This window comes from Yamadazyma tenuis, chromosome 1 (assembly GCF_029203305.1).
Source record: "Yamadazyma tenuis chromosome 1, complete sequence".
Taxonomy (NCBI): Eukaryota; Fungi; Ascomycota; class Pichiomycetes; order Serinales; family Debaryomycetaceae; genus Yamadazyma; species Yamadazyma tenuis.
Window position 1 is genome coordinate 92,122 of NC_089461.1, and position 23,314 is coordinate 115,435.

At 43.7% G+C, this 23,314-nt stretch overlaps 11 protein-coding genes across 11 annotated transcripts; 6 read left to right on the forward strand and 5 right to left on the reverse strand. All coding sequences in view use genetic code 12, as the record gives it.

Moving 5' to 3' along the window:
- Window positions 1-1,057: 1,057 nt before the first annotated feature.
- PSN45_000041 (uncharacterized protein) lies at window positions 1,058-2,098 on the forward strand (the record flags this gene model as incomplete). Its single annotated transcript, XM_006687480.2, has 1 exon — window positions 1,058-2,098. One exon carries the CDS (start codon window positions 1,058-1,060, stop codon window positions 2,096-2,098), a length of 1,041 nt encoding a protein of 346 aa, XP_006687543.1.
- A 229-nt stretch (window positions 2,099-2,327) lies between these two features.
- Window positions 2,328-2,654, forward strand: PSN45_000042 (uncharacterized protein; the record flags this gene model as incomplete). Its single annotated transcript, XM_006688607.2, has 1 exon — window positions 2,328-2,654. The coding sequence occupies one exon, from the start codon at window positions 2,328-2,330 to the stop codon at window positions 2,652-2,654; it is 327 nt and encodes a 108-aa protein (XP_006688670.1).
- Window positions 2,655-2,989: 335 nt separating this feature from the next.
- Window positions 2,990-3,172, reverse strand: PSN45_000043 (uncharacterized protein; the record flags this gene model as incomplete). Its single annotated transcript, XM_006687481.2, has 1 exon — window positions 2,990-3,172. One exon carries the CDS (start codon window positions 3,170-3,172, stop codon window positions 2,990-2,992), a length of 183 nt encoding a protein of 60 aa, XP_006687544.2.
- A 627-nt stretch (window positions 3,173-3,799) lies between these two features.
- On the reverse strand, window positions 3,800-6,607 carry SEC21 (coatomer subunit gamma; the record flags this gene model as incomplete). Its single annotated transcript, XM_006687483.1, has 1 exon — window positions 3,800-6,607. One exon carries the CDS (start codon window positions 6,605-6,607, stop codon window positions 3,800-3,802), a length of 2,808 nt encoding a protein of 935 aa, XP_006687546.1.
- Window positions 6,608-7,093: 486 nt separating this feature from the next.
- Window positions 7,094-9,109, reverse strand: TCO89 (target of rapamycin complex 1 subunit tco89; the record flags this gene model as incomplete). Its single annotated transcript, XM_066157390.1, has 1 exon — window positions 7,094-9,109. One exon carries the CDS (start codon window positions 9,107-9,109, stop codon window positions 7,094-7,096), a length of 2,016 nt encoding a protein of 671 aa, XP_066013487.1.
- An 82-nt stretch (window positions 9,110-9,191) lies between these two features.
- Window positions 9,192-12,221, reverse strand: PAN2 (poly(A)-specific ribonuclease; the record flags this gene model as incomplete). The annotated part of the gene is made up of 1 exon (XM_006687486.1): window positions 9,192-12,221. One exon carries the CDS (start codon window positions 12,219-12,221, stop codon window positions 9,192-9,194), a length of 3,030 nt encoding a protein of 1,009 aa, XP_006687549.1.
- Window positions 12,222-12,381: 160 nt separating this feature from the next.
- PSN45_000047 (uncharacterized protein) lies at window positions 12,382-14,427 on the forward strand (the record flags this gene model as incomplete). Its single annotated transcript, XM_006687487.2, has 1 exon — window positions 12,382-14,427. The coding sequence occupies one exon, from the start codon at window positions 12,382-12,384 to the stop codon at window positions 14,425-14,427; it is 2,046 nt and encodes a 681-aa protein (XP_006687550.2).
- Window positions 14,428-14,819: 392 nt separating this feature from the next.
- On the forward strand, window positions 14,820-15,260 carry PSN45_000048 (uncharacterized protein; the record flags this gene model as incomplete). Its single annotated transcript, XM_006688609.1, has 1 exon — window positions 14,820-15,260. The coding sequence occupies one exon, from the start codon at window positions 14,820-14,822 to the stop codon at window positions 15,258-15,260; it is 441 nt and encodes a 146-aa protein (XP_006688672.1).
- A 255-nt stretch (window positions 15,261-15,515) lies between these two features.
- Window positions 15,516-17,036, forward strand: DBP3 (RNA-dependent ATPase; the record flags this gene model as incomplete). The annotated part of the gene is made up of 1 exon (XM_006688610.1): window positions 15,516-17,036. One exon carries the CDS (start codon window positions 15,516-15,518, stop codon window positions 17,034-17,036), a length of 1,521 nt encoding a protein of 506 aa, XP_006688673.1.
- Window positions 17,037-17,370: 334 nt separating this feature from the next.
- On the forward strand, window positions 17,371-18,891 carry ERO1 (endoplasmic oxidoreductin-1; the record flags this gene model as incomplete). The annotated part of the gene is made up of 1 exon (XM_006688612.1): window positions 17,371-18,891. One exon carries the CDS (start codon window positions 17,371-17,373, stop codon window positions 18,889-18,891), a length of 1,521 nt encoding a protein of 506 aa, XP_006688675.1.
- Window positions 18,892-19,000: 109 nt separating this feature from the next.
- Window positions 19,001-22,567, reverse strand: ARG81 (arginine metabolism regulation protein II; the record flags this gene model as incomplete). The annotated part of the gene is made up of 2 exons (XM_006687489.2): window positions 19,001-19,554; window positions 19,981-22,567. 2 exons carry the CDS (start codon window positions 22,565-22,567, stop codon window positions 19,001-19,003), a joined length of 3,141 nt encoding a protein of 1,046 aa, XP_006687552.2.
- Between the last annotated feature and the right edge of the window lie 747 nt (window positions 22,568-23,314).

Consider the following 23,314-nt stretch of genomic DNA (forward strand, 5'->3'; position numbering starts at 1 on the left):
ACTGACGGTGGCACCGGCTACATTTCTACGTGGTTTTAATGACGATACAGCGTCTACAAACGGATATTGATGTATTATTCCGTGTGAGAGCGGCCGTTGAAGAGGTGGTTAAGAAAAAATCGGGTGGTGGAACCACGCGTTTATGGCGGCGGAAGTGCCGATATACGATTGAACTAGTCACGGGTGTATGGTCCGAGTGTATGGGGCCATTCAAAAAACAAACTGTAGTGCCGGGCACTCGGCAAACGCAAAGGGGTTTTTCATCGATTATGCTTAGCACGCATTTTTCACTGAAAGCCGTTGCAGTTTTTTTTTTGTAGATTTTGCGGAACGTCCAATTGATTTCGCAGCTTGATGACACGACAACTAATGGTTTGCTTTTAGAAGACCAGCCTTCATCAAAACAGCTGGATAATATGGTGGATCCATCGGCACTAGTCCAATGAACCGTGTTCTGCCATTTGTTTCAAGAAGAGATGTATATTTCTATGTATTTGTCATCTAATACGCACTGAAGTGAGAGGCAGGCAATGTTGGAAGTTGAATTTTTTTGCCTTTGTCCAAGAAACTGCTGGATGTGCGTGTAGGATTGTTACCGCTTATTGTAGATTTCTCGTGTGTTAGTAGCTGTGCTTCAATTGCGTTGATATTGCTTGACTTTGATGTCCTCATCAGCAGAATCTCCTTGGATATTTTTAGGAGTTTACAGACATGAAACACTGACTCAAGTTATAAAGTCTGGATGGATTTAGATATACTAGGGTGCATTACGAGGGTGAGATAACCAACCAACCCAACATAGACATAAAAGTCACAGTTGTAATGATAGTCAGAGAAAGCTCTCTTAGGCCCACAAGAGAAAAACTAGTGGAAAACTTGATTCAATTTAAGTTTTGTGTGGTAGCCAAGGCCAAGAATAGACCTTCCAAAAGCCAACTCCCAAACCTCCACCTTCACTAAAGTAGATCTAACGTTATATAAATAGCCTTTGGGCGCGGACACGCCCCATAATTATCGCGGTTTTTGATGTGCCACTGATTTTCGCAGCTTTATGACAATGAGACCTAACGTTTTGGTTATAGGACTAGGTGGTATCGGGACGGTTGCAGCCCTCTCAATGGAGCTCAACGATAAAGCTGACGTGTCAGTAATTGTGCGTAACCAAGATGAAGAATTCTTGCAAAAGGGGTTTTTGTTTGATTCGGTATCTTTTGGCAAAACTTCCTACAAGCCAAGGGTGGCATACAAGTGTGTCGATGAGGTTGGCGATGTGTTCTTCGACTACGTGGTGGTGTGCACGAAGAACTTACCAGACTCAAAGTTGCCGTGTGAACGCCTCATTGCTCCTGCTATCAAACCGGGTACTTGTATCGTATTAATTCAGAACGGATTGGATATAGAAGTTCCAGTTCTCAACAAGTTTCCCAACAATTTGGTGATCAGTGGCATTTCGTTGACCGGGGCCTGGAGATACGGCAATAACGTGAAACATATTGCGCCCGACGAGGTTCTGTTTGGGATATTCAAGGCCAATTCGATTCCTAGGCATGAAGCGCAGCCCATCTTTGATCGGTTCGTGGATGCTTACAAACGAGACGATGCCATAATCACCATCGACGACAATGTCGAGTTGCTGAGATGGTACAAATTGTGTTACAATGCCGTGTTCAATACGACATGCACGGTGTTGAATGTGGATGTCACTAGGTGTCACATTGCCGTTGGCAATAATTCGATCTTCCGCAAACTCTGTTATGAAGTGGTTGATATTGCCAAGAGTGCTGGATACGTGCTTGAGCCGGAACGGGTCGAGTATATTCTTCACAAGAGTGACGGTAGGTTTTACCGACCATCGATGCAAATTGATAGAGATAAAAACCAGTTGTTGGAGTTGGAGGTGATTATGGGAAACCCTCTTCGGATTGCTGAAAGAAATGGTATTTCTGCACCCAATTTGATGATGATCTATAATATGCTTAAGATAATCCAGTTTGACATTAGAGAGAAGCAGGGAGAGTTCAAAATCAATCCTGATGATTTTAGAGACGTGTCTGGAGAGGATGCTCCAAAGGTGTTCAAGCGGATTCACGGTAATTAAAGGTAGTCTTAGATAAAGAATTGACCGGAGGAACCCATAGACACATTATAGAATAATAGATACCAGGTGGTTGACACGATTTTTCAGATCATATATAATGAAATATATATTATACTTGCCAGAGGTTAAGCCGATTACTAAGATTCTCAGTATATTTCAGCACCTCAAACTACCGCACCCAAAGCCTTTTGCAAATAATTTTCTTTATTACTCACATTACTCAGACAATATGGAACATCCAGCATATTCATTAGCAGGCTTATGTGCCATTGGAGGCTTTATGGGATATTCCAGAAAGGGATCGGTTCCCTCGTTGGTGGCAGGTACTGCCTTCACCATCTTATACGGGACTGCTGGGTACCTCTTGAAGCAGAATGCCGATTGGGGATTGGAAATCGCCTTAGGATCCAGTTCCGTCTTATTATTGGCTGGGATTAGCAGGTCTATTAGCTCGGGGTTCAAGAAGCCTGTGCCATTGTTGTTGTTGGGATTGGGAGCTTTATCCTCTGCCTATTACTTAAAGAAGTATGATCAGTTCTATCCTTTGTTTCTGTAAAAACATAAATATATGTCCATTTTTTTAGGTGTAGTAGAGACGAATTGTCAATTGAGCAGCAGGGGTAAGCTGTAAGCTACAGAGATTCTAAAAGCACTTTACTGTTCAGTTAGACATTGCGGCAGTTAATTGTTTGTGCGGCCGACCCGAACGGCCGAGTTCGCGGTGACAATCGTACGTTTTTTCTGCGGACATTTACCCCATCTCCGCTCTATTCATTCTTTGCGCTACAAGCTTTTCACTCATATAATGCTTTCATTCAAATATATAATATACAATCATTCCGTATCCGTAACCAGTCCCAAGTCCATGTATGCAGTGTTATAGCTATGTGCTTAGTTCAAATCCACAATAGGGACAGAAACATGCTCTGTTTCCTCAGTTTCTTCTGGTACTGGTGCTAACAATGGGGATGTGGTAGGTGATACATTAGGAATCACAAAAGGTTCGCTTACTTCAGAACCTAATGGTAAAAAGAAGTCGGGCATAGTCTGGAAGGTTTTTTTAAAGTCTGACATTGTTGTAAAGGAATAAATAATTGATGAAAAAACTGGGGCATTAGGGGTTTTTATATGTCAAGGGCCATCGGATCACTAGGAACTAATTGTCCGAATATACAGTTCACACCAAATGTCGCTCACCTCTACTATATGAATGTCGCAAACTCACAACCCAAAATTTGCCTGAGGTACGTACAAATTCGCTATCAGGAAAGATAAAGGTGCCTCTTTAAATTTTGACAATTCGTAGACAAATTTTGTAAAAGTCACACTATAAACACAGATGTAAAGGTTGTATTTCTCTCGCCAAATTTCTTGAATTCATATCATTTTCGCGAATATGGGTTGTGGGTTTGCGACATCCAGGTAGTAGAGGTGAGGATTACATTTGGTGGTTAACTGCTCTTAGATATGGGGTAACTCCGAAGTTCCGCACGCATGACTGATAATCTGACTCAGCTGGGCGGTGGCTCGGGCCGAGAGGGGGCAAATGATGGCGCGAGGGCGCGCACGCCTCGCACTGGACTTCAAATGCCGGCCTGGCCGAAAGGATCACCACCCGGCCTGGTGCTCGGCAAAAAGGAATAAATGCTTTTAAACAGTAATTTCTTAACCTATGTAATATACTTTTTTTGATCTTGGAACTCAAACACCAACCCCGTCAACAATGGTATTGGAAAAGTGTTCGGTTTCGGTTTTGACTTGTAATTTAGCCACCAATTTCCCACCAGTCAAGGCCAATCTGACCAAAATCCCAACTTTTCCTCCCCAAACGTCTCTACCAAATAATTTCAAAATGTGGGAGTTGGAATCGCTGGGAACGTAATCGGTACCATCCAAAGGCAACATGTTCAAGTCGTCCTTCAACTTGGTAATGGCATTTTCCAAGGTCTTGATACCTTTCAAGTGAACCACCGTAGAGTCCTCAAGTGGCAACTGATCAAATACCGAATCAAAATTGGAGTTGTAGAGAGGTTGGATGAAATCTCCAGGTAAGATCTCTAAGTCTCCGATCTGATACTCGTCAGTCCAACCTTCATCACTTTCGTCGATGTTTCCTTCGTCGTCAATGATTTCTCTATTTGTGTAGCTTAACGTGTTACCAAACACTGACACCAACTCATCTTCTGCTAAAGAAGGACTTGTGAAGCTTACATATATGGTACCAGTTTCGTTTGGTCTCAATTCATCCACCGATAAAATGAATTCTTCAACGTATGCTGGGTTATCAGATTGGGCTATCACAGACACATCCTGAGCAATTAAATGGTTGACTGTGTTGGTGATGTTGTATTGTAAAACCACCTTACTGGTTTCAAGGAAGAAATGTTTATGGCACGTAACGACAAATTCGTTCTCCTTCTCCGTTAAGTAAATTGGCTGGATTGACGATTTGGTCAACTTACCATAGTCCTTAAATTCAGCTACTTGACTTATCTCTTGTTCGAATTCTTGTTGCTTCAACAAATCGTTGGACTGATCGGCGTTCAGGTCATCCTTAGCACCTTCTGTAGAAGTTGGTTCAACTTCCATCTCATCGTTCTTGTCTAATCTGTTCAACTTGTTTTCGTATTCCAAAGAGGTCAACTCTTCATTAGAAATGGCAGGAATTTCATTGATATCAAACTGGTCGGCAAAGTTCGACTCATTGTTCAAGTAGTGGATCAATTTATTTTCCAAAACCGCCAAGTCGTACTTGGATTCATTAACAATCAAGTTCTTTTCATTGTTGGCAATGAACTTCAAGGACAAAGCGGCTCTATCTCTTACTTCATCGTCAACATCGTTCAAACATCTGCTTAACAAGATTTGAATGTTCTGACTGACTTTTCCACCACAGATAACAGCAAATTTGGACAAGGCAATCACAGCAGATGATCTGATGATGGAGTTGTCTAACACCAATCTGTTGTAGATGTGTCTGATGTAATAAGAGGGGTTAGAAGCGTTAGGACCTTCATCTCCTAACAAGTGCAATATGCGAACAGACAATTCGGTGTATTCACAGTCTTCGATAAATTCACATAAACTCATTAATATGGCTTGCTTACCATCCTTATCTTTTAAGAATTTGATCAAGTCAAACAAGGTATCCACAATTGAAGATTTTAATTCCAACGATCCTTCGTCCTTTAACAAATCAGTCAAGAATGATACCAATTTTTTGTGCTTAGACTGGAATTTGAGAGCCAAGTTTTCGATGGCTTCAATAATGACAATCTTAAAGTCTTCAGTGATGTCATCCATCAAGGAAGTCATCTTATTAATTAATCTGTCAACACTTTCACTTCCAACCTCGACAGTACTATCGGACTCAACAGTACCAGCACCAATGGTTCTTAACAAAGTGGTGATAGCCAAAGTCGAAATGGATCTGTTGGAATCGTTGATCAAGTTCTCTAACTCCTGGTTGACAGTAATGATTTCTTTTGGATGCTTAACGGAGATCTTGTTGATTAATCTAATAGCAGCAAATCTGGTGGCAGTTCTTGGTACCGACAATAACTTCTGTAAAGTGTTAACCACGTTGGCAAAGTCTGCTTTGCTAATTAAATGCTGCAAACTGATGATAGTCTTACATGCTTCTAATTCGACAGAATCGGATTTATGTTTGAGAAAGTTGATCAAAATTGGTAATAAATGTTGGATCAACGAATCGTCATCCAACAAGACTTTATTGATGAATCTGATCAACTGAATCACTGCCAATGAATTTCTCAACGAAGATCCGTCGCTCAAAGAGGTGATCAACTTCATCAAAGACATTTTATCGTGGTTTCTCAACTCGTACAACAAACTCAAAGCATGGTATTGGTACATGTAAGAAGTAGTTGGCAAACTGGTGGTGGCACCTCCATAGTATTCATGTAATTGGAATTGGTCAGGAGGAAACTGCTTGAATGATTGGATGGTTTCCAAAGTCTCGTTGTTGAATCTTTTCACCACATCTTTAGCAATGGGCAATAGGTTGTAAGAAGAAGTCAACGCAGCTGAAGAAACAATGGGATTCTTATCGACAATGGCGTTCTTGAACAATCTTTCACTTGCAGAGACAGTGGTTGGGTCCAAAACTTTGGATAAAGTTCTGATGGCGTTGGGCTTGTAAATCAAATCACCACTTTGGATATCCTTCATGATGGACGAAGTAACCATCAAAATATCTTGGGAAGTGGAAGATAATTCTTTGATGGCCAAGTACACCAATTGTCTCAAGGACGCATCCTTGTGCTGGAACAACTTGGAGATGGAGAAGAACAAGGTGGTTGATTCTTGGGATGGGAATACCTCACCAGTATAGATTAATCTCAATAACCGGGCCAACAATTGTCTGCACTTTCTGGCGTTTACCGGTGTCGCATTGAACTGCTGCAAACATTCCTGGAATATGGCCATCTTATCAGCAGCACCCGCATGGGAGTACGGATCACCTTTCTTATATGATGAAGTTGACATGATGGTTGTTGTTTTTGAAACTTTTCTCCTTTTGACGTGTTTGATTTCGTTGAAAAAAGTGCGCCGGTGGATACACGCATGCAACACCTTCATAGGTTTTCGCGAACAAAATTTTCAGAGGTGCTAAGCTTGCAGTAATGTTCAGAGTGAATTCATTAGTAAAGAGCTTGGTGGTATCTCTGAGGGCCACGAGCATACGGTCAAATTTATTATTCACAGGATTCAGGTCTTCCATCCCCGTTTCTACGTCGGTTTTCAGTACCCCCAGTGTGTTTGGATCTTTGAATCCGATCAGAACCTTTAAGGTTAGAACCTCAGTGAAAAAGTTCTGTAAGGACTGTTATATGGTGAGAAGGAAGGGAAGAGTGTACGTGTATTGCAAAAGTAATGGAAAACATAAACAGAGACAGGGATAATCTATGTTTGAATATTTATATTGCAGTTTGTAAATAGTATGTAACGATGAGAATGCAAATAGAACTTTCATTAATGAGATACTCCATTAGAAGCATGTTGTTTGTGGGGCTGTGACAGAGCCGCCTGAGCCTGTGCTGCTAACTTGACGGCACGAGTAGTGGGAGTTTGCAGGTTGCGGAAGTTCATATATTGGTTACGGGAAGGAATCCTTTGCATTTGAGGTTTTTGCATTTGTTTCGGAGACCGGGAATATGGGAGTTGCTGTTGTTGAGGTTTAATGGATGATGTCAGGAGAAGAGCTTCTTGCCAAATCTTGTTCAAAGTGCCATTGACCTCTTTTTCCTTTTCTTGATAATGAGGTGCAAACTCCTGGAATGTGTTCCCATTTTTGTTCAAGCCGGGCGGAGACTCTTTGCTCTTTTCGATACGAATGGTATTATTCTTGACTCGATTGAGGCTTTCTCCAACCGGATTCAAGTATCTTCTGACATTCAAATACTCTCGGTTCAATCTCTCAAACTCGACTCTAGACTGAATGGGATTCTGCTGTCCGTTCTGGTACATTGAAAACAACCCATTGATGTTTGTTGTTGAGACAGAATTTTCTTTCAGACCAATCCCGGGTGTATGTGGAGCTTCATTGAAACCAGGAGTCAAAGGGATTCCTGGTGTGGCTACCGGGGTGGTCATCAGGTTCAAATTAGCACTACTCTGGTAATTATGACTGAACATGAGGTTATTTAATGATAAGCTTGATAAGTTTGCAAGCTGATTGCTGTCCAAACTGACATCCATGAGTGAATTTTCTCTCTGCAACCACAATCTTTGTTGAGTTCTATTATCGTTTGAGTCATTAAGACCCAGCTTAGTCGATAAAAAGTTGGAGAAGTTGTTTGCTCCATTCAAGTCCATCTGTTGAGCTCCTGATGTCAACTTGTTTGCATCTTGAGGGTTTTGGGGTTGTTTGTTTTGCTGTTGTTGCAGTAACTGCTTTCTAGTGTTCACGTACTGACTGTTAGTCCTCTGTAGATTATTGAAAATAGTTTGGTTGGGTTGGTACGAGTTCTCTTTGATAACGTTCTTGCTAACGGTGACAGGCTCGGCAACTGTTTGATTCAAGTCGATGGGATGAGCCTTAAACGAAAGAGAACCGGAATCATTACTGGATTCCGGCAACGACTCGTAATGCTGGCCCAATCCACCTGTTGGATCAATTTTTCTCACCAATCCTGTGGACTGTGACAAGAATAGAGAACCTCCGTACAAATTACTTGAAGGTGTCATATGGTCCAATTGAGGATCGGTATCGACCTCTGACTGGTTTGTAGGAGAACGTAATGGTATGCTTTGAAGGGGTTGGGGCTCGACTTCGGGGTCTTCGGCAGACTGGCGGGTGGTGATAATATCAGCAGATTCTACTGTCAGTTTTGGTACTATAGGCTCGGGGGTATCATCTTTAGACTGTGATATCGTATTTTCCACAAATTGGGGTTGGTCAAGCGCCTGAAGAAACACCTGTTGGAGAGGAAGAGCTTGAAACGACTCTTGGGTGGAGTTATCCACCATATTGGTGGTAGTTTGTTTGTTTGTTTCGTAAGGGACGTGTTCTTCTGGGTAGTTTTTATCATTATCGTTTTCATCATTTTCATCGCCTGAATTGTCCAAGTCTTCGTAGTCTTCATTGTCATCATTCAACCTCAATATGGCCTTGCCCTGTCGGGCACTTAACTTCAATCCTCCGGTGTGCTGAAGCATTCCAAAGTTCTTTAAGGAAGCGTTGGATTTACTGGACTTCAACGACTGGTTGGACAAGGTTTTGGTGAGGGGCTGGAGATTTGTGAGCTTTGTGAAGGAACGGTTGTTACGTTTGACACGGATGACGCCGTCGGTCGATTTAGACCGATTCAAACTGGGTCTAGCAAGTGCATTGATTTTATTGTAGGAAGCGGTCCGCGAGTGTTTGGGCTTGCCGGACTTTTTAGGTCGATTGTCGAAGTCTGTTTGACCTGTCATATCGGATACCAAAGGCTGGACCACATCTCCGGGCCCCGTGCTATCACTGACGGGTTCTTCTATTGGAGCCATAACACAAATGACTTTTCAGATTTGAATTTCTGGAGTAGTGCGCATCTTTCAAAGTCTACGAGATACACAAGTATATGTGGGATTAAGCGTCAGGTACACGGAAATTTGTCCGTTGACCTTCTAAATACACATTGTCTAAAATACGTTCAAGCTCATGGGATTTCTGGAGCTCAAGGTATTTTTTGAACAATTTAAGGGCAAATTTGGCGTCTTCAATGGAGTCGTGGTTTCCCACCTGGACTTTCTTTCCGAGAACCGCATATGACAAGAACTTAAGTGAAAGTCTTCGGCGAAACTCAGAGAGGAAGTAGAGCTCCGAAGTGTCTCTAATCTGGTTCTTGGGAACATGTATGTTGATTGTACGGAAGTCATTCTGTAATCCATGACCAACAAACACACACGAAAGGTTGAGTAACAACCATAATCTTCTGTAGCTGGTTTGAAGTGTCACCAAGTTTTTGGTGGAGTTGATGGGGTCCAAGTCGCCCGGTTCAATTCCTGAGAAGGACGTGATATAATCCTTGATTGGTTGGGTATGAATGATGTAGTCATCGATGAAAGGAATCTCATCTTGATCAATGACGGAGATTCTAGCCAAACTCATCTTCTTAGGCTGAATTAGATTCTTGAACCCATTTGAGCTGATTTCCACCTTCTCATCCTCAAGAATTACAAACTCGGCGTCAATGGCTATCAAGCTGCCTGGTTGGGGTGCATTACTCTTGGTTAAAAGCTTGTACTGCTTGATGTAGTCTTCGCGAATGGTCAAGGCAAAGTGATCTCTGTACAAAATTGAGTCATCAATATGGGGGTAATCCTGCTCACTCACGGTATATAGAGAGTCACATTGTATATCCTGGTACACGATGACCAATGGTTTTTTGTTGTTCTGTTGGAAATTAAGCACTTCTTCCTCTTCGATTTCTCTCACCAAGAAATCATTAAATAGGTACCATTTATCTCCGATATTCACAAACGAGATCAAGTTGTGGTTACCAATGGAGGTCTCTGGACCATTGTTAATTTCAGCAACATAACCCAAAAGTTTATAGGTACCAGAGTTGTTGGGAGATTTAGAGAACGTGAAGAAGTTCTGGTTCTTAGTGGTGTAGATGTGCTGACTGAGCCAACCTGGGCTCAATTGGCGGAAATCTCGATTATTGAGGTTGACATTTATCGACAAGACCTTTGGAAGTTCGACTATGTTGGTCATTGTATAGTTTAAGTATTCCACAATGGACAAATCGGTATTATGCATGGGGAACAAGTTGATATTAGGAAACACACTTACTTGGTCTCCGACCAAGCATTTGATGAGAATTAACGAACCGAAATCTTTCCAGAAAGAGCTTTGACGGTGGAAATCATCAAGTAGCTTAGCCAAAAAGAAGGAATTGAATTTCAAGATCTTATTTTTCAAGGATTGGGAGTTGACAGACTTGAGATCATCGCAATTCAACAAATCAGGGGGTGCCAAAGTGTTGAGAAACTCAGAAAAGTTGGAAATTTTGACATTTTTACCCTTGGACTTATTGAGCATATCGAAAAGGTATCCCAACTCGTTCAAAAGAGAGGATCCCTTGAAATTTTTGTTTTCTATTATTGTCACAGCATCATTAGGAAGCCACTCATTAAAGAGATTCTTCAACACCAAATTCTGAAAGTTAGGTTGATACTTATACACTTGAAGAATTGAGTTCAAATATGAGTTGTCGAGGTTATTTTCCAAGCCACTGTAAGAAGTTTTATTGAAAAGTTCAAAGTTGAAATCCTCAATACCAAATTTGGAATATTTGATTAACAATTTGGCATAGCAATTGGGGATTTTGGTGAACACCGAATCATCAAATTTGGATGTACTATCACTTATGAATGGGATCTTACTGGAATCACTGGATTTCTTCAAAGGGTAATACTTGTTGAAGTTGGAATCAAACTTATTTTCCATGAACTTCAAATATGGTACATCTGGGTCATACGTAAGAGGGAGCTTGCTGAGCTCTTTGGTAAAGATCAAGTTGGAACCATAGTTAGATAGCAATAAATCTTTATAATAAGGCATTCCCACTATGTTCAAAGGAATATCATGTTTATCTATAGGAATATTCCTTGATGGATCCTCTATGTTAGAGGACCCTTCCAATTCCATAGGAAAGTTGACAAATCGTTTACTGTCGTTGAAACTCCATAATATCAAGTTGTTGAAACTGTCGTTGAAACTAATAAACTCTCCGTTGTTACTCATTTTCAAGTTGGAGATATAGTTGGAACTATTTATCAAATCCACTTGGTACAATTGGAATTTCAGCTGGTCAAAGATGTCCAAAAACTGCAAATTTCCCGATTTTGACCCAATGAGCACCAAATTGGGAAGCTTGGGGTGGAACTTGACAAAGGAAGGGCCAAAGGGGAACGGGATTGGTGCCAATAGTTTCATCATTCGTAAGTCGTACAAGTTAACCAATGGATCCACAAAGAACGAATTGTGTCTAAGAGAGTAGCCCGACGTGACGAGATAGTTCCCATTGATGTCCATGTCACTCAAGCCGTTGTTATGGCCTAGGAATTCCTTGATCACCTTCTTGGTTTGTGGGTCAAACAAGTTGACAGAACCATCCATTTTTCCCAACGTCAAGAACTTCGACAGATGGTTGATGAATGACAAGTTTTCGTTGAAGCCAAGGTCCTCATACACCTTGGGGTCGAGGAGATTGATCTTGAAAAGTCCGTGGGTCTTGTTCACTATCAATTCATTGTTAAGATCATTTAATGCCATGCAGTTGAACCCCGAGTAATGAGGATTCAAATGGGAGTTGATACTGCCGAGAGGAACCCCTCGTTTGTTGTTTATGTTAATATTGTTCAAGGAAAGTGAATACACTTTATTGGAGCCGGTGGCGATGTGGGAAACGGCTTCTGATCCAAGACTCGACTTGAACTTGGTGTAAGGATAGAGGGAGATTTGATCCCCGAATCCATTGGACACAGGAGTGTACCCCCCAACGTAGCCGTCATTGTCACCGGCCCAGAGCAAGTTGCTGTGGGAGTCGAATTCAACGGAGCTGATGGGGGTGTTTAAGGTGACTCTAAGGATCTCACTCCAGCCCTCCATGGTTTGTTGTGGTGGTTTTGTGGATTCGCACTTTCGTGAGAAGAGATGTGCGGGAAGAGGCCCTAACTTACTGCCCTAGTTTACCGCCGTGTCGCGCGAGCTATCGCTTCCCTCCAGCGGTTTACCAAAAACTTGCTGGATGTGAGAAAATGAAAAATCAATGTTGGAGGGAACTATTGACGAAACAAATGAACTCCTCCACAAACTAACAAAGGAGGTATTCCCAATGGTGTTCGAGTCATTCGAAACGCTACACAACCGACTTAGCCGTCTTGAATCTCGTTTTAACGAACTCGACGAGAAGTCTTCATCTCATCCCAAACCACAGGTGGAGCTGCTGCCGGAACCTCCGATGAAAACCCCAGAAAAGTCTCCCGAACCACCCAAAATACCTGTCATAAACGTTGAACCACAAACGAATACCCAGAACGGTATACTTGAGTTTGTAGACGGAGAAATTTCTGTGGTTGACGGACAGCCGGTTAGCATCGAGGTGCAACAATGGCCAGGGCAGTATATATCACCCGGAGAAACAGTGATGGATTTGACAAGAAAACTTCAGTTTTGCCTCGTGAACGGAAATGTGTATGTACAACAACGGCTCGATACGAACGGAAACATTTGTTTCTATCGAGATTTTGGCCATCGGCTTCTGGATGAGCATGTCTATAAAAGCCTTTTGAATGGAGGTTTCCAGGCCAAGTACATCAAATACAATGAAGATGCAAACAAAATCACCGACTCGATGACGGATCAGCTTGCGAAGCGTGGGTACACTAAGTTACTCTTAAATTTATCTGCTGGATATCGCATCGATGATCTCGAAGATATCTTCAAGTTTTTCAACGTGGAGGACGAGCAATACGAGCTGGCATGTGCAATGTACCACACCTTATCATTTCAACAAGTGAAGTGGCCCGAAGTACGGTTCACGGAGGAAGGAATGCAGTCTCTTATGGTGGATCTTTTCAATCTCAAGTTCTCTCAGTATGTGCAAGACGACCAGATCTACGACTTTGTGACGCCACACGTGATTCAGAAGTATTTGATGGAACCGTCGCCTGATATCAGTGCCATTCGTTTAAGCTCATATATCCCGATTCCGAAGCCCTCACACCCCACCGTGTACGACTGGGACCAGATTTTGATGAAAGTGTACTTGCGCAGCAAATATCCTAAACGGGCCAAGGAGTTCTTCATTAAGTATATGGACCAAATGGCCATTCGGAACCGTGAAATGTCTCGTCCGGGAGAGAATTTCGAGAACTTTTACCGGGTGGTGCTTATGCTCCAGACCAATTTGGACGAGCTAATGAAAACTAGTTCTGAAGTCATAGTTCTCCTTCTGAAGCTTTGGAGTTGTTTCCAGTTCGAGATTCAGTACTGGACGGTTTTTGATGACCAGTTCAAGGAGTTCAGCAAGTTTAAAGATATTTGTGACCTGACGCTCTACTCGTCACCGCTCGTGATGTGGGGCTACCATCTCCCAGACGAATGGGTTGACTTTTTAGAGGAACTAGTGAGTGTGGTGGAGAACCTGAAAGATGCGTTGAAGGTAGGATTTTTATCCGATTTACAGGCCTTTGTTGGGTGGAAGGACCCGGTGGAGGTGGAAGAGCTCGGACCTGATGATACCACTGCCATCAGACGTGAGCTCATGGATGACCAAGTTTTGCAGCCATTCTACAAACGATACAGTTGGCAAAACTCCAAGTACTGGGATAAGTACTGTACTGATAGTCTTTTCTATTTGGTGTACCTGAGTGCAGACCATGTCGAAGGGCTGCTTCTGCCGGCCATCACCCGGTACTACTTCAGGCACCTCCGGCATGAGTTACTTGAGTATTTGAATCTCTTTCCGGCAGTGGTGACGTTTGTGGTGATGGAACTCAAAGACGATAATCCACACTGGGACGTGGAGTATTTGAAACTGGAGATCTTGGTGTTGGCAGCTTACTTGCTTGCGGGCAGCGGAAGTACCACCAAGTTGTTTACACGGATGTGTACCTATTTTAATACCTTCAATTATCCGGGGTACATTGCGGGTCGGGTGAATGTGGAGGAAGAAATGGTACAGATGCTTGGGGACTACGCAGTAGAAGCGGCGGACGAGTTGGTGCGGTACGCAGACCAAATGTGCATGGAGAAGCAGGGGGTGGTGGACGTGCGGATCCGGGTGAGAACAGTACCGTTCCGGCTGCAATAGATATAACTACTAGTCACTATTGTTTATTGCGGGTCCACACGGGTCACCGCACGGGTACGCGCAACCTTTTGCAGCAATCAAACAACTGTCATCCACGAGTTTTGCCCCTTACACCCACATCGGAACCACCAACGTCAAACATACGCTAATGTATGACCACGGCGGCTCGTGTAAGACCTTCGCATACCGCGTTGCCACTAACAACAAAGCCTCAAGCTCAAACGTCATTTATTTGTCATTTCACGACGCTCCACAAAAAACAAATTAAATTGAGATCCTTATCAATAAACAAATATATAAGGTACAAAACCCCAGTTGTTTTTTTTTTGTTTAGGCTCCCAGTGTTTTTAATATTTTTTTTCTGAAAACACACCCAATTCAACCACTTCCCAATGTTCAAACTAGGCTTCTTGTCGTCGATATTCACTCCTTCCAATAAATCTGGACACCCTGTTATCGACCTGGGTGATATCCCCAAGACGTTTTCCGTGGCCTCGAGAACTGACCCCAGAAAACACCTCAAGATCTCAATGGAAAACACCTTCGATGAAGACTTTGTCAACATCAACATGAGAGAGATGTCGTACGCCGAGGCTGCTCATGTGGGATTGTCGAAGCCCAGTACCTCCAGGGGTACCGGCACGGGATCTGCGGCCACTGGTACCAGGGGTGATGTGGTGTCCGCTCGTTCCCGGACCTTGAAGCGGGATGAACTTGATGACGATGGGGATGACTTGCCGGAGAAGTTGAAGTCGAGTATCCATTATAAAAAACATAAACAGTATAAGAAGAACGAGAAGAAGAGAAAAATGAAGACCAAGAGGAGATACTAGATATGAATATACAAATACACTGGACCCCACCTGGAGGCCGCCATGGCTTAGCCTCCCCTGAGTAGAACACGGTCAACCTAGTTGTCCAACACAAGTCATTCCCGGAGTATTGCCTACTGTAATCTTGTTTTGCTGATCCGTGTTATGATAAGGAGCATTGTGGAACATGCCTCGAGATAAGCCATGTGCAGGACGGCCGTTTTGTGCCGGCGTGCAAAGTCGCGGAAAAATTGTGCGATGAGAGATGAGGTAGACATGAAGAGACAACTGGAAGAGTCCGACAGGGCCGTAAAGAGAGAGAAGAAGGAAAAGAAGGAAAAGAAGGAGAAGAGTGAAAAGAAAGAAAAGAAAGATAAGAGCCACAAAAAGGACAAAAAGGATAAGAAGGACAAGAGCCACAAAAAGGACAAAAAAGACAAGAAGCATAAGCAAGAAAACGCTGAAGAAGCATCTGTATCCATTGGTAGTATCCCTATCACGGCACCATCAGCCAAAGCTGATGTTGACAAGTTCCTTGAAGAAAACCAGGTTCATATCGAGAGCTCTTCGTCTTCTATTACCCCTGTTTTGTCGTTTGACCAAATGGACTTACATCCCGAATTGAGCAAATTGAAACAATTCCCCAAACCTACCCCAATCCAGTCGGTTTCATGGCCATATTTGTTCAACCACCACGATGTTATCGGGGTGGCTGAAACTGGGTCCGGAAAGACGTTGGCGTTTGGTGTGCCCAGTTTACAGAAGCTTTTGTTGGAGCCCACTTCCGATTTAAAGGTTTTATGTGTGTCGCCCACCAGAGAATTGGCTATGCAAATTTATGATAGCTTGGTCAAGTTGACCAAGAAGGTCAAGATCTCATGTATTTACGGGGGAGTCTCAAAACAAGACCAGATAGACAACTTGCACAACACCAACATCATTATTGCGACTCCAGGAAGATTATTGGACTTGATTAACGACAACTATATCAATTTGTCCACTGTCAACTACCTTGTTTTGGACGAAGCCGACAGAATGTTGGACCAAGGATTCGAAAAGGATATTAAGACCATCATCTCGACCTTGCCTTCTGAAAGACAAACATTAATGTTCACTGCCACTTGGCCTGTAGAAGTGCAGAATTTGGCATCAAGTTTCTTGAAAAACCCGGTAAAAATCACCTTGGGAAACATCAGCAACGAGTTGAATGCTAATAAAAGAATCACCCAGATCGTTGAAGTAATTAACCCTTATGACAAGGAAAGAAAGTTACTGGATTTGTTGAGAAAGTACTCAAGAGACCATGACAAGATCTTGATTTTCGCCTTATACAAGAAGGAAGCTGCCAGAGTCGAGAACCAGTTGAAACGAAGCTATAGAATAAGTGCCATCCACGGAGACTTGAACCAATCTCAAAGAACCCAGGCTTTACAAGACTTTAAGACTGGTAAGTCGCAGATTCTTTTGGCTACAGATGTGGCTGCTCGTGGATTGGATATCCCCAACGTGACTTTGGTGATAAACTTGACGTTCCCATTGACGATTGAAGATTATGTTCATAGAATTGGAAGAACCGGAAGAGCAGGAAAAACCGGTATTTCTCATACTTTGTTCACCGAGCACGAGAAGCATTTGAGTGGTGCCTTGTGTAATATTTTGAGAGGTGCTGACCAGGAAGTCCCTGAAGATTTGTTGAAGTTTGGGGGACACACAAAGAAAAAGGCCCATTCTGCTTATGGGGCTTTCTTTAAGGATGTGGACTTGACGAAGCAGGCCAAGAAGATTAAGTTTGATTAGACAATGTACGCTGAGAGAAAAGTAGACAAGCAATCGTAGACTCAACTGCAGGGAAAAATTCAAACTGCTCACATTCCAAATATAAACCAAAGTTGTAAAATAAAACCCCTGGGCGACCAGGTATCGTGTGCTGATCACCCCATTGCTCTACCGTATTCCCTTTAAAGTTCTGTAGGCTTCTGCTGCTACGTGGAGGTTTTGTCGCGCGGTGTGCAGGCGCGCGCAGTTTCAAATCACCAGATGATTTAAATTCATCACTAGCGAGCACATTGATCTGATACATCACTATTTAACCAGCAATAAAGTCTTTGTCTACCTTAGAATCACGTTAAATATGAATACCAGGTGGTGTATTATAGCATACTTGCTTACGTGCGTCTTGGGGTTCACACCGTTCTACTCGTCGGACTTCTGTTCCCAGACCATTACTAATGATTGTAATACGACTTTTTCATATATCGACCAAATCAACGAAGACGTTTACCCCATCGTCAAAAGCTTGGCGGGGACGTCCTACTTCCGCTACTTCAAGATCAACTTTGACAAGCAGTGCAAGTTCTGGAACGAAGAGCACTTCTGTCTGACTGAAAACTGTGCGGTTGAAATTTTGCCTCCAGGACAACATAACTGGGACGAAATTGTTTTGGACGATGCCAAGCCGGGCTACGACCACTTGGCCAAGTCCGGCGACTCCTGCGAAGACTTGGACTACTGCGAGTTGGACGACGACAGCAGTTGTGATTATATCAACTTGGTTGACAATCCAGAGCGATTTACCGGGTATGGAGGCAAACAGGCTCATAATATTTGGCAGTCGATCTACGAGGAAAACTGCTTCAAGGATGATGCTGATAAAGAATGTTCAACCAAGAAGTTGTTTTTCCGTGTGCTCAGTGGGATGCATGCGTCGATCTCAACCCATTTGTCTAACGAATACGTTGACCCATTTGAGGAAGAGATGGAGTTCAGTCCCAACTTGAAGATATTCATGGAGCGCGTGGGTCAGTTCAACGATAGAATCTCGAACTTGTACTTTAACTACGGGTTGGTGAGTCAGGCGTTGGTCAAGTTGTTCAAAGACTATCCGGTGATTGAGTATTTGAAGCAGTCAGAGGAGTTGATTGAAAACGATGACGACTACTTGACATTATTCGGCGGCTTGGTGGAGATGTTGGAGAAGGAACAGATTTTCCAGTCAGCCTTGATCATTGAACCCGAATTGAAAAACGAGGTCAGAGCCAAGTTTAGAAACATCAGCTCGATCATGGATTGTGTAGGCTGCGACCGGTGCAGAATGTGGGGAAAGCTTCAGACCATCGGGTACGGTACTGCGTTCAAGATATTGTTTGAAGACACCAACAACAGCAACTTGCGGTTCAGGAAAATTGAGATTGTATCGTTGATGAACACTTTCGACAGATTGTGCAAGTCTATAGAAGCCGTCAAGAACTTCAAGTCAATGTACTTGGAGCACCTTCAAGATGTAGAAAAGGGACTTGTACAACCAGGAGATTTCGACAAGAAGACGGAAAATAATGGTTTCAACTTCCCGTTCCTGGAGAATTCCAACGCTCTTAAGGAGAAAATTTCCCAGAAACAACTTCAACAGGAAGAAGAACCACTCAAACCCTCCAGAATCCAGCGGATCAAGAATGAATGGAAACAAGCATATAACGAGGTATTTGGTGCTCTCGTGTTTGTGTTAAGGTCATATAAGCATTTCCCGTTCATTATGGCCAGGAAGTTATTGATCAAGTTGAACTACTGGTGGGGATCTTTTGTGGGCTTGGACACCCACGAATTCTATGACGAGATACAGTTGGAACAAAACTACATGAATATATTTCAAGAATAGTGTACATAGATAGCATATATATATACCAGGTACAAACATAGATGAACCAAACAATTCCATTATTTTATTAATATACATACGGAAGATCCTACAGACCAGGCTAAAGACATTACAACAACAAAGCAGCCAAACCAGCGAAACCAGCAGCACCAACAACAACCTTGTTGGCACCACCTTCATAGTCAGCAACAGCAGCCACAGAGGAGTTGGAAGCAGAGTAGGTAGACAACAAAGTTGATTGAGCAGTAACAGTAGCTTCAACACCGGTAGACGCAGTGACAGTTGGAGTAGTGGTGATATCGACGTATTCAACTGCTTCAGAAGAGCTTGGGTAAACTTCAGCAGCAACAGCAGCTGGAGTAGAAGAGGTCTCAGTCAATGGGCACACAGTGGTGTAGACAGTTTCAACACCGTCGACGGTGGTGGTGACCACAGAGGTGGTGACGGCTTTAGCAGCAACGGCAGAAGAAACCGGAGCAGCAGAAGAAGTAGTAGCAGCAGCAGCACAGCTTGGGTGACCAGAACACGAGGTGATGGTAGCAAGAGTGGTGTTTTCTTCTGTGACGGTGACGACATCAGAAGCAGCAAGGGCGGTGGCCACCAAGGCAAGAACGGACAAGAATTTGGATTGCATTATGAATTTTTTTAAAGGAGCGACGGTAACTTGAAGGAGTTGATGAAAAGCGTCTAGAAATGGATAAACTCGAGGACCTTTATAGTTTTTTGGGGTTCGACGCGATCAAGACGACGCGCCTAAGGTACAAGCGACCGCGTTCGCATACCAGGCGATGGGTTCTTTGTTCCTGAAGGGGTGAGATCTAGAAGTAAGCTCGAGGTTATAGTTTTGTCGCGATGTTTACCAAACATCATTTCGCGAAAAGCGCGTAATTGGGGCATCGCTCACACAAGGCTGATTTTTGCACACGAACATTCTATAGGTCCATAGCCCCAACCAAGGCGTTAGTGCAAATGTGCGAGGCGCCGTCAAACATGCTCTTGTTTTGAGGAGGAATGAAGATGGCCATAAAGTACGTGTATTAATCTACCCCTAATTCAACATTAAGTTCATTTCCCAGTCAGTAATCACACCCACCCAATCATCCTTGGCCAAGTGCAACCGCTTACGCCGCCACACCTCTAACATGATCTGTCGAGCCCCCCAGTAGCTTCCCAAGTACTGGGCAATATCGGCTCCCCATTTCTTATAACCGACTTGCACATCTGGAGTTACTGCCTCACACCCGGCAATAAAGCCCTGCCAGAACAACGGAATGATTCCAACATTCTCCTTACTGATGAGCCGTTGAATCGAGTTCAAGTGCTCCAACGTGACCTTCACTTTATCCTGAAGGGTGCTGGGATGTTGATCTTTGATGAGCCGGTTAAAGTAAATGGTTAACGCATAGTAGAACGACATGATGTGATGAAACGTCACCTGGTGCATCGATGAATAGAACTTCTTCTCGTCGTCTACTACGGCGTACAACTTCCAGTCAAGCTGCCAATGGTCCAAGAGGAGCCCGAGCTGGGCCACTGCCTGAACGTATGCCTGGTCCTCCTGCTCCGCCACATGCTTGTTGTAGAGCTTATGACGCAATAAACGCACCGTTTCAGCAAATAAAGTGATTAAAGAGTTGGGCAACCCGTAGAGGGCGTCGGTTGCAAAGTTCTCGTTATGGTGCTTGGTATTGATCAACTTCTTGTTGATGAACAATGGGGTGGTATTATGACGGCCACTTGAAGGGTTTTTGTCCTCAGTATTCTTCTTATCCAGCTTGACAAAATTCTCACCGTTGACATCGTATCCGTTCTCATCAATAAGCCGGTAGTCGTGCTTGATGTTGTCGATGCTCAAACAGGTTGAATCCTGAATAATCTTTAACGACAGATAAATCCGGTGTAACACCCGAGCTTTGGGCGAGAGCTTCTTCTTATGTTGCATCTTCGTGCTGATTACACGCCCACACCACCGAATGTAGAAATTGGTGTCTTGCATGGTCCCCCATACGAGATCCACTGAGATCATCGACATCACCGCACAGAGAACATCCTTATACTTTTCATTTTTGAGACAACTTTCGATATCTTGCTGGGACATATCACTCGAGGATCCCAATAACTTCCTCACAAATAAACTGGCCTGGTTCCGGAGGCGGATACCCAAGTTCAAGTAGAACTTCATTGAGTCGCTGTTTTTGGGGAACTTGGATTGTAAGTTAAATGCCGACACCGCAAGCAACGCATTGAGCAACGCATTCTTGGCAGTAGAGGTCTTGCCTAGCGCCCCCAACTCACCGATGGCCATCAACGCCCGCGGGAAGTAGATGGTTTTCCAAGGACTTTCCGTAAGTGGGAGCACCGTCATAAGGTCCGCGACATGGTTTACGTAGTGATTCAACAAGTATCGGGTCAACGGTTGAATCTGGAGGGCCGACGTTGGCATCCCCACAGAAGTGGCCGACGGTGTCAAGAGATGAAATCCCAACTTGGGCTGGAGGGGGCTTTGCACGATGTTCATGATGGACGAGGGCATGGTGGTCACGTGAGGATTCTGACCTTCAACCAAATCGGTCAGCAGTTCATGGAGCTTATTAGGTTTGGAGGAGGCGTGGAGGTGGATCTCGAGATTTTCGTTCAACTTGTATGGGTTGTCATAGAAATAGTTGTTGTAGTTGGAATAGTACAAATGCTGGTTGGTGGGATCGATGAGAATATCTGAATGCGAGAGTAGATCGAGATGGAGGTCCAGCGTGGCAACAGGCCCAGCAGACAGAGCAGCATGCGGGCTGGCGACGGACCCAGGAGTCGACACGGTGGACGTGGGTTTGGCTTGGGTCTGGTTCTTATGGAAAAGAAGGTTAAGGAAGTCACTAGGGTTGGTGATGGTATTGGAAGGAGCAGCATGTGGCGTGTGAGGCCCCATAGGAGGCGGTGTTCCATGTGAGCCGGTGATACCGTTGCCGTTTCCAGAGGCCACCGGAGTGTGGCTTCCTGTGTTCAATACTTGGGGAGAAATGTTATTCGAGGTCATGAAGTCAAGCAAGTGGGAGTCTCCATTCAAGGCAGCTGCCGTCAACAACGCGTCATCACGCAACTCATTAGACAACCATAAATGTTCGTTGCTGATGGTGGGGGCCAGGTTCTCGGAGGTTGGGAGTTTGGGGCTTTTGTTCTGAAACACCCCGAATGGGCCGAGGATCTTGGTTTTGCCCAACTTCTCGACATGCTCATCGGCCTGGGAGTTGTCAAGAATCATGAGATCCTGGTCGATATCCTCGTATGTATCATATGGTTTGTTGGAGGTTCCCTTTTCCCATTTGACAAATCCCACTAATCGTCTTCTGAATCCTTCATTACTGCCTATATCTTGCTGGGAACGGTTTTCGTTTTTGAATGCCAACGAGCTGACAACCAAGTCACCGGACTGGGTGAATTTTGGGAGTGATAACCAGCAAAGAGTGACCCCGTAGCCAGGACATTTGACATCACTCTTGTTACAGTTATTGCAAGAAGGCTTGGCGAGATCACATTTTATTCGTCTTTGGCGGCACTTGTCGCAGCCGAAAAAAGTCTTGACAACGGCCCTTCTCTTCTTCTTAACGGCAGATCCGTCTGCGAGTACGACGGGCGAGGAGGACTTTACAGGTTTTCTTCCCCCAAGTTTAGCATCCACCATCTTAGTAAATAAAAGATGCGAATTTTAGTGCGGAAGAGATGAGATGGGAAAACGTAAGCGAGGGACTGGATTTAAGGTTTTTAACTCTAGGAGGAGTGGTGTAATCACAGAGAGTGAATGTAGAGTTAGAATCACAGTACTAATACTATGATCGGCCTATATTCGAATAAAATAAAAAAATACAAATATTTGTCTAAAGCATTCTTGTACCTGCGTTGGCGAAGTCAAACATGAATTCTTTAAAAACTCAAGAAAGCTCACCTTCAAACCGAAGTCACCACCCCCTATGGCAGTGTACTAGCCACATATTCCTGTTTCTAGTATGGAAATGGTAGGATGGAATGAACAAGAGCAAATCGGGTTTAGATACTTTGCTTGACGTGTCATTACCTGCGGTCACAGCTGGTGCGGCTGCAAAATAAGCATGGCTTTTTACTAAACAGACAATGCGAGCACAACCAAAACACAAATAGATTCCTGGGCAAGAATGGGCACCTTTTGTGAAATTTGCAAGTCTAGCGAAGATGAATTTTGTGATAGTTGCTGTCAAAAGTAGTACTATAAAGAATGGAGATGCCCATCCCTCTATCGAGCCAACACAATCATTCATAATTGTAGTTGAACATGTTTCTATCACCAGCCAAATGTCTAGTGGTGGTACTATCTCCTCCACTTGGTGGTAGCGGTGGTGTTAGGTGGTGATGGCCGTGGCGGCGGCTAGGAAGCGGTTAGCGGTACCGAGAGACA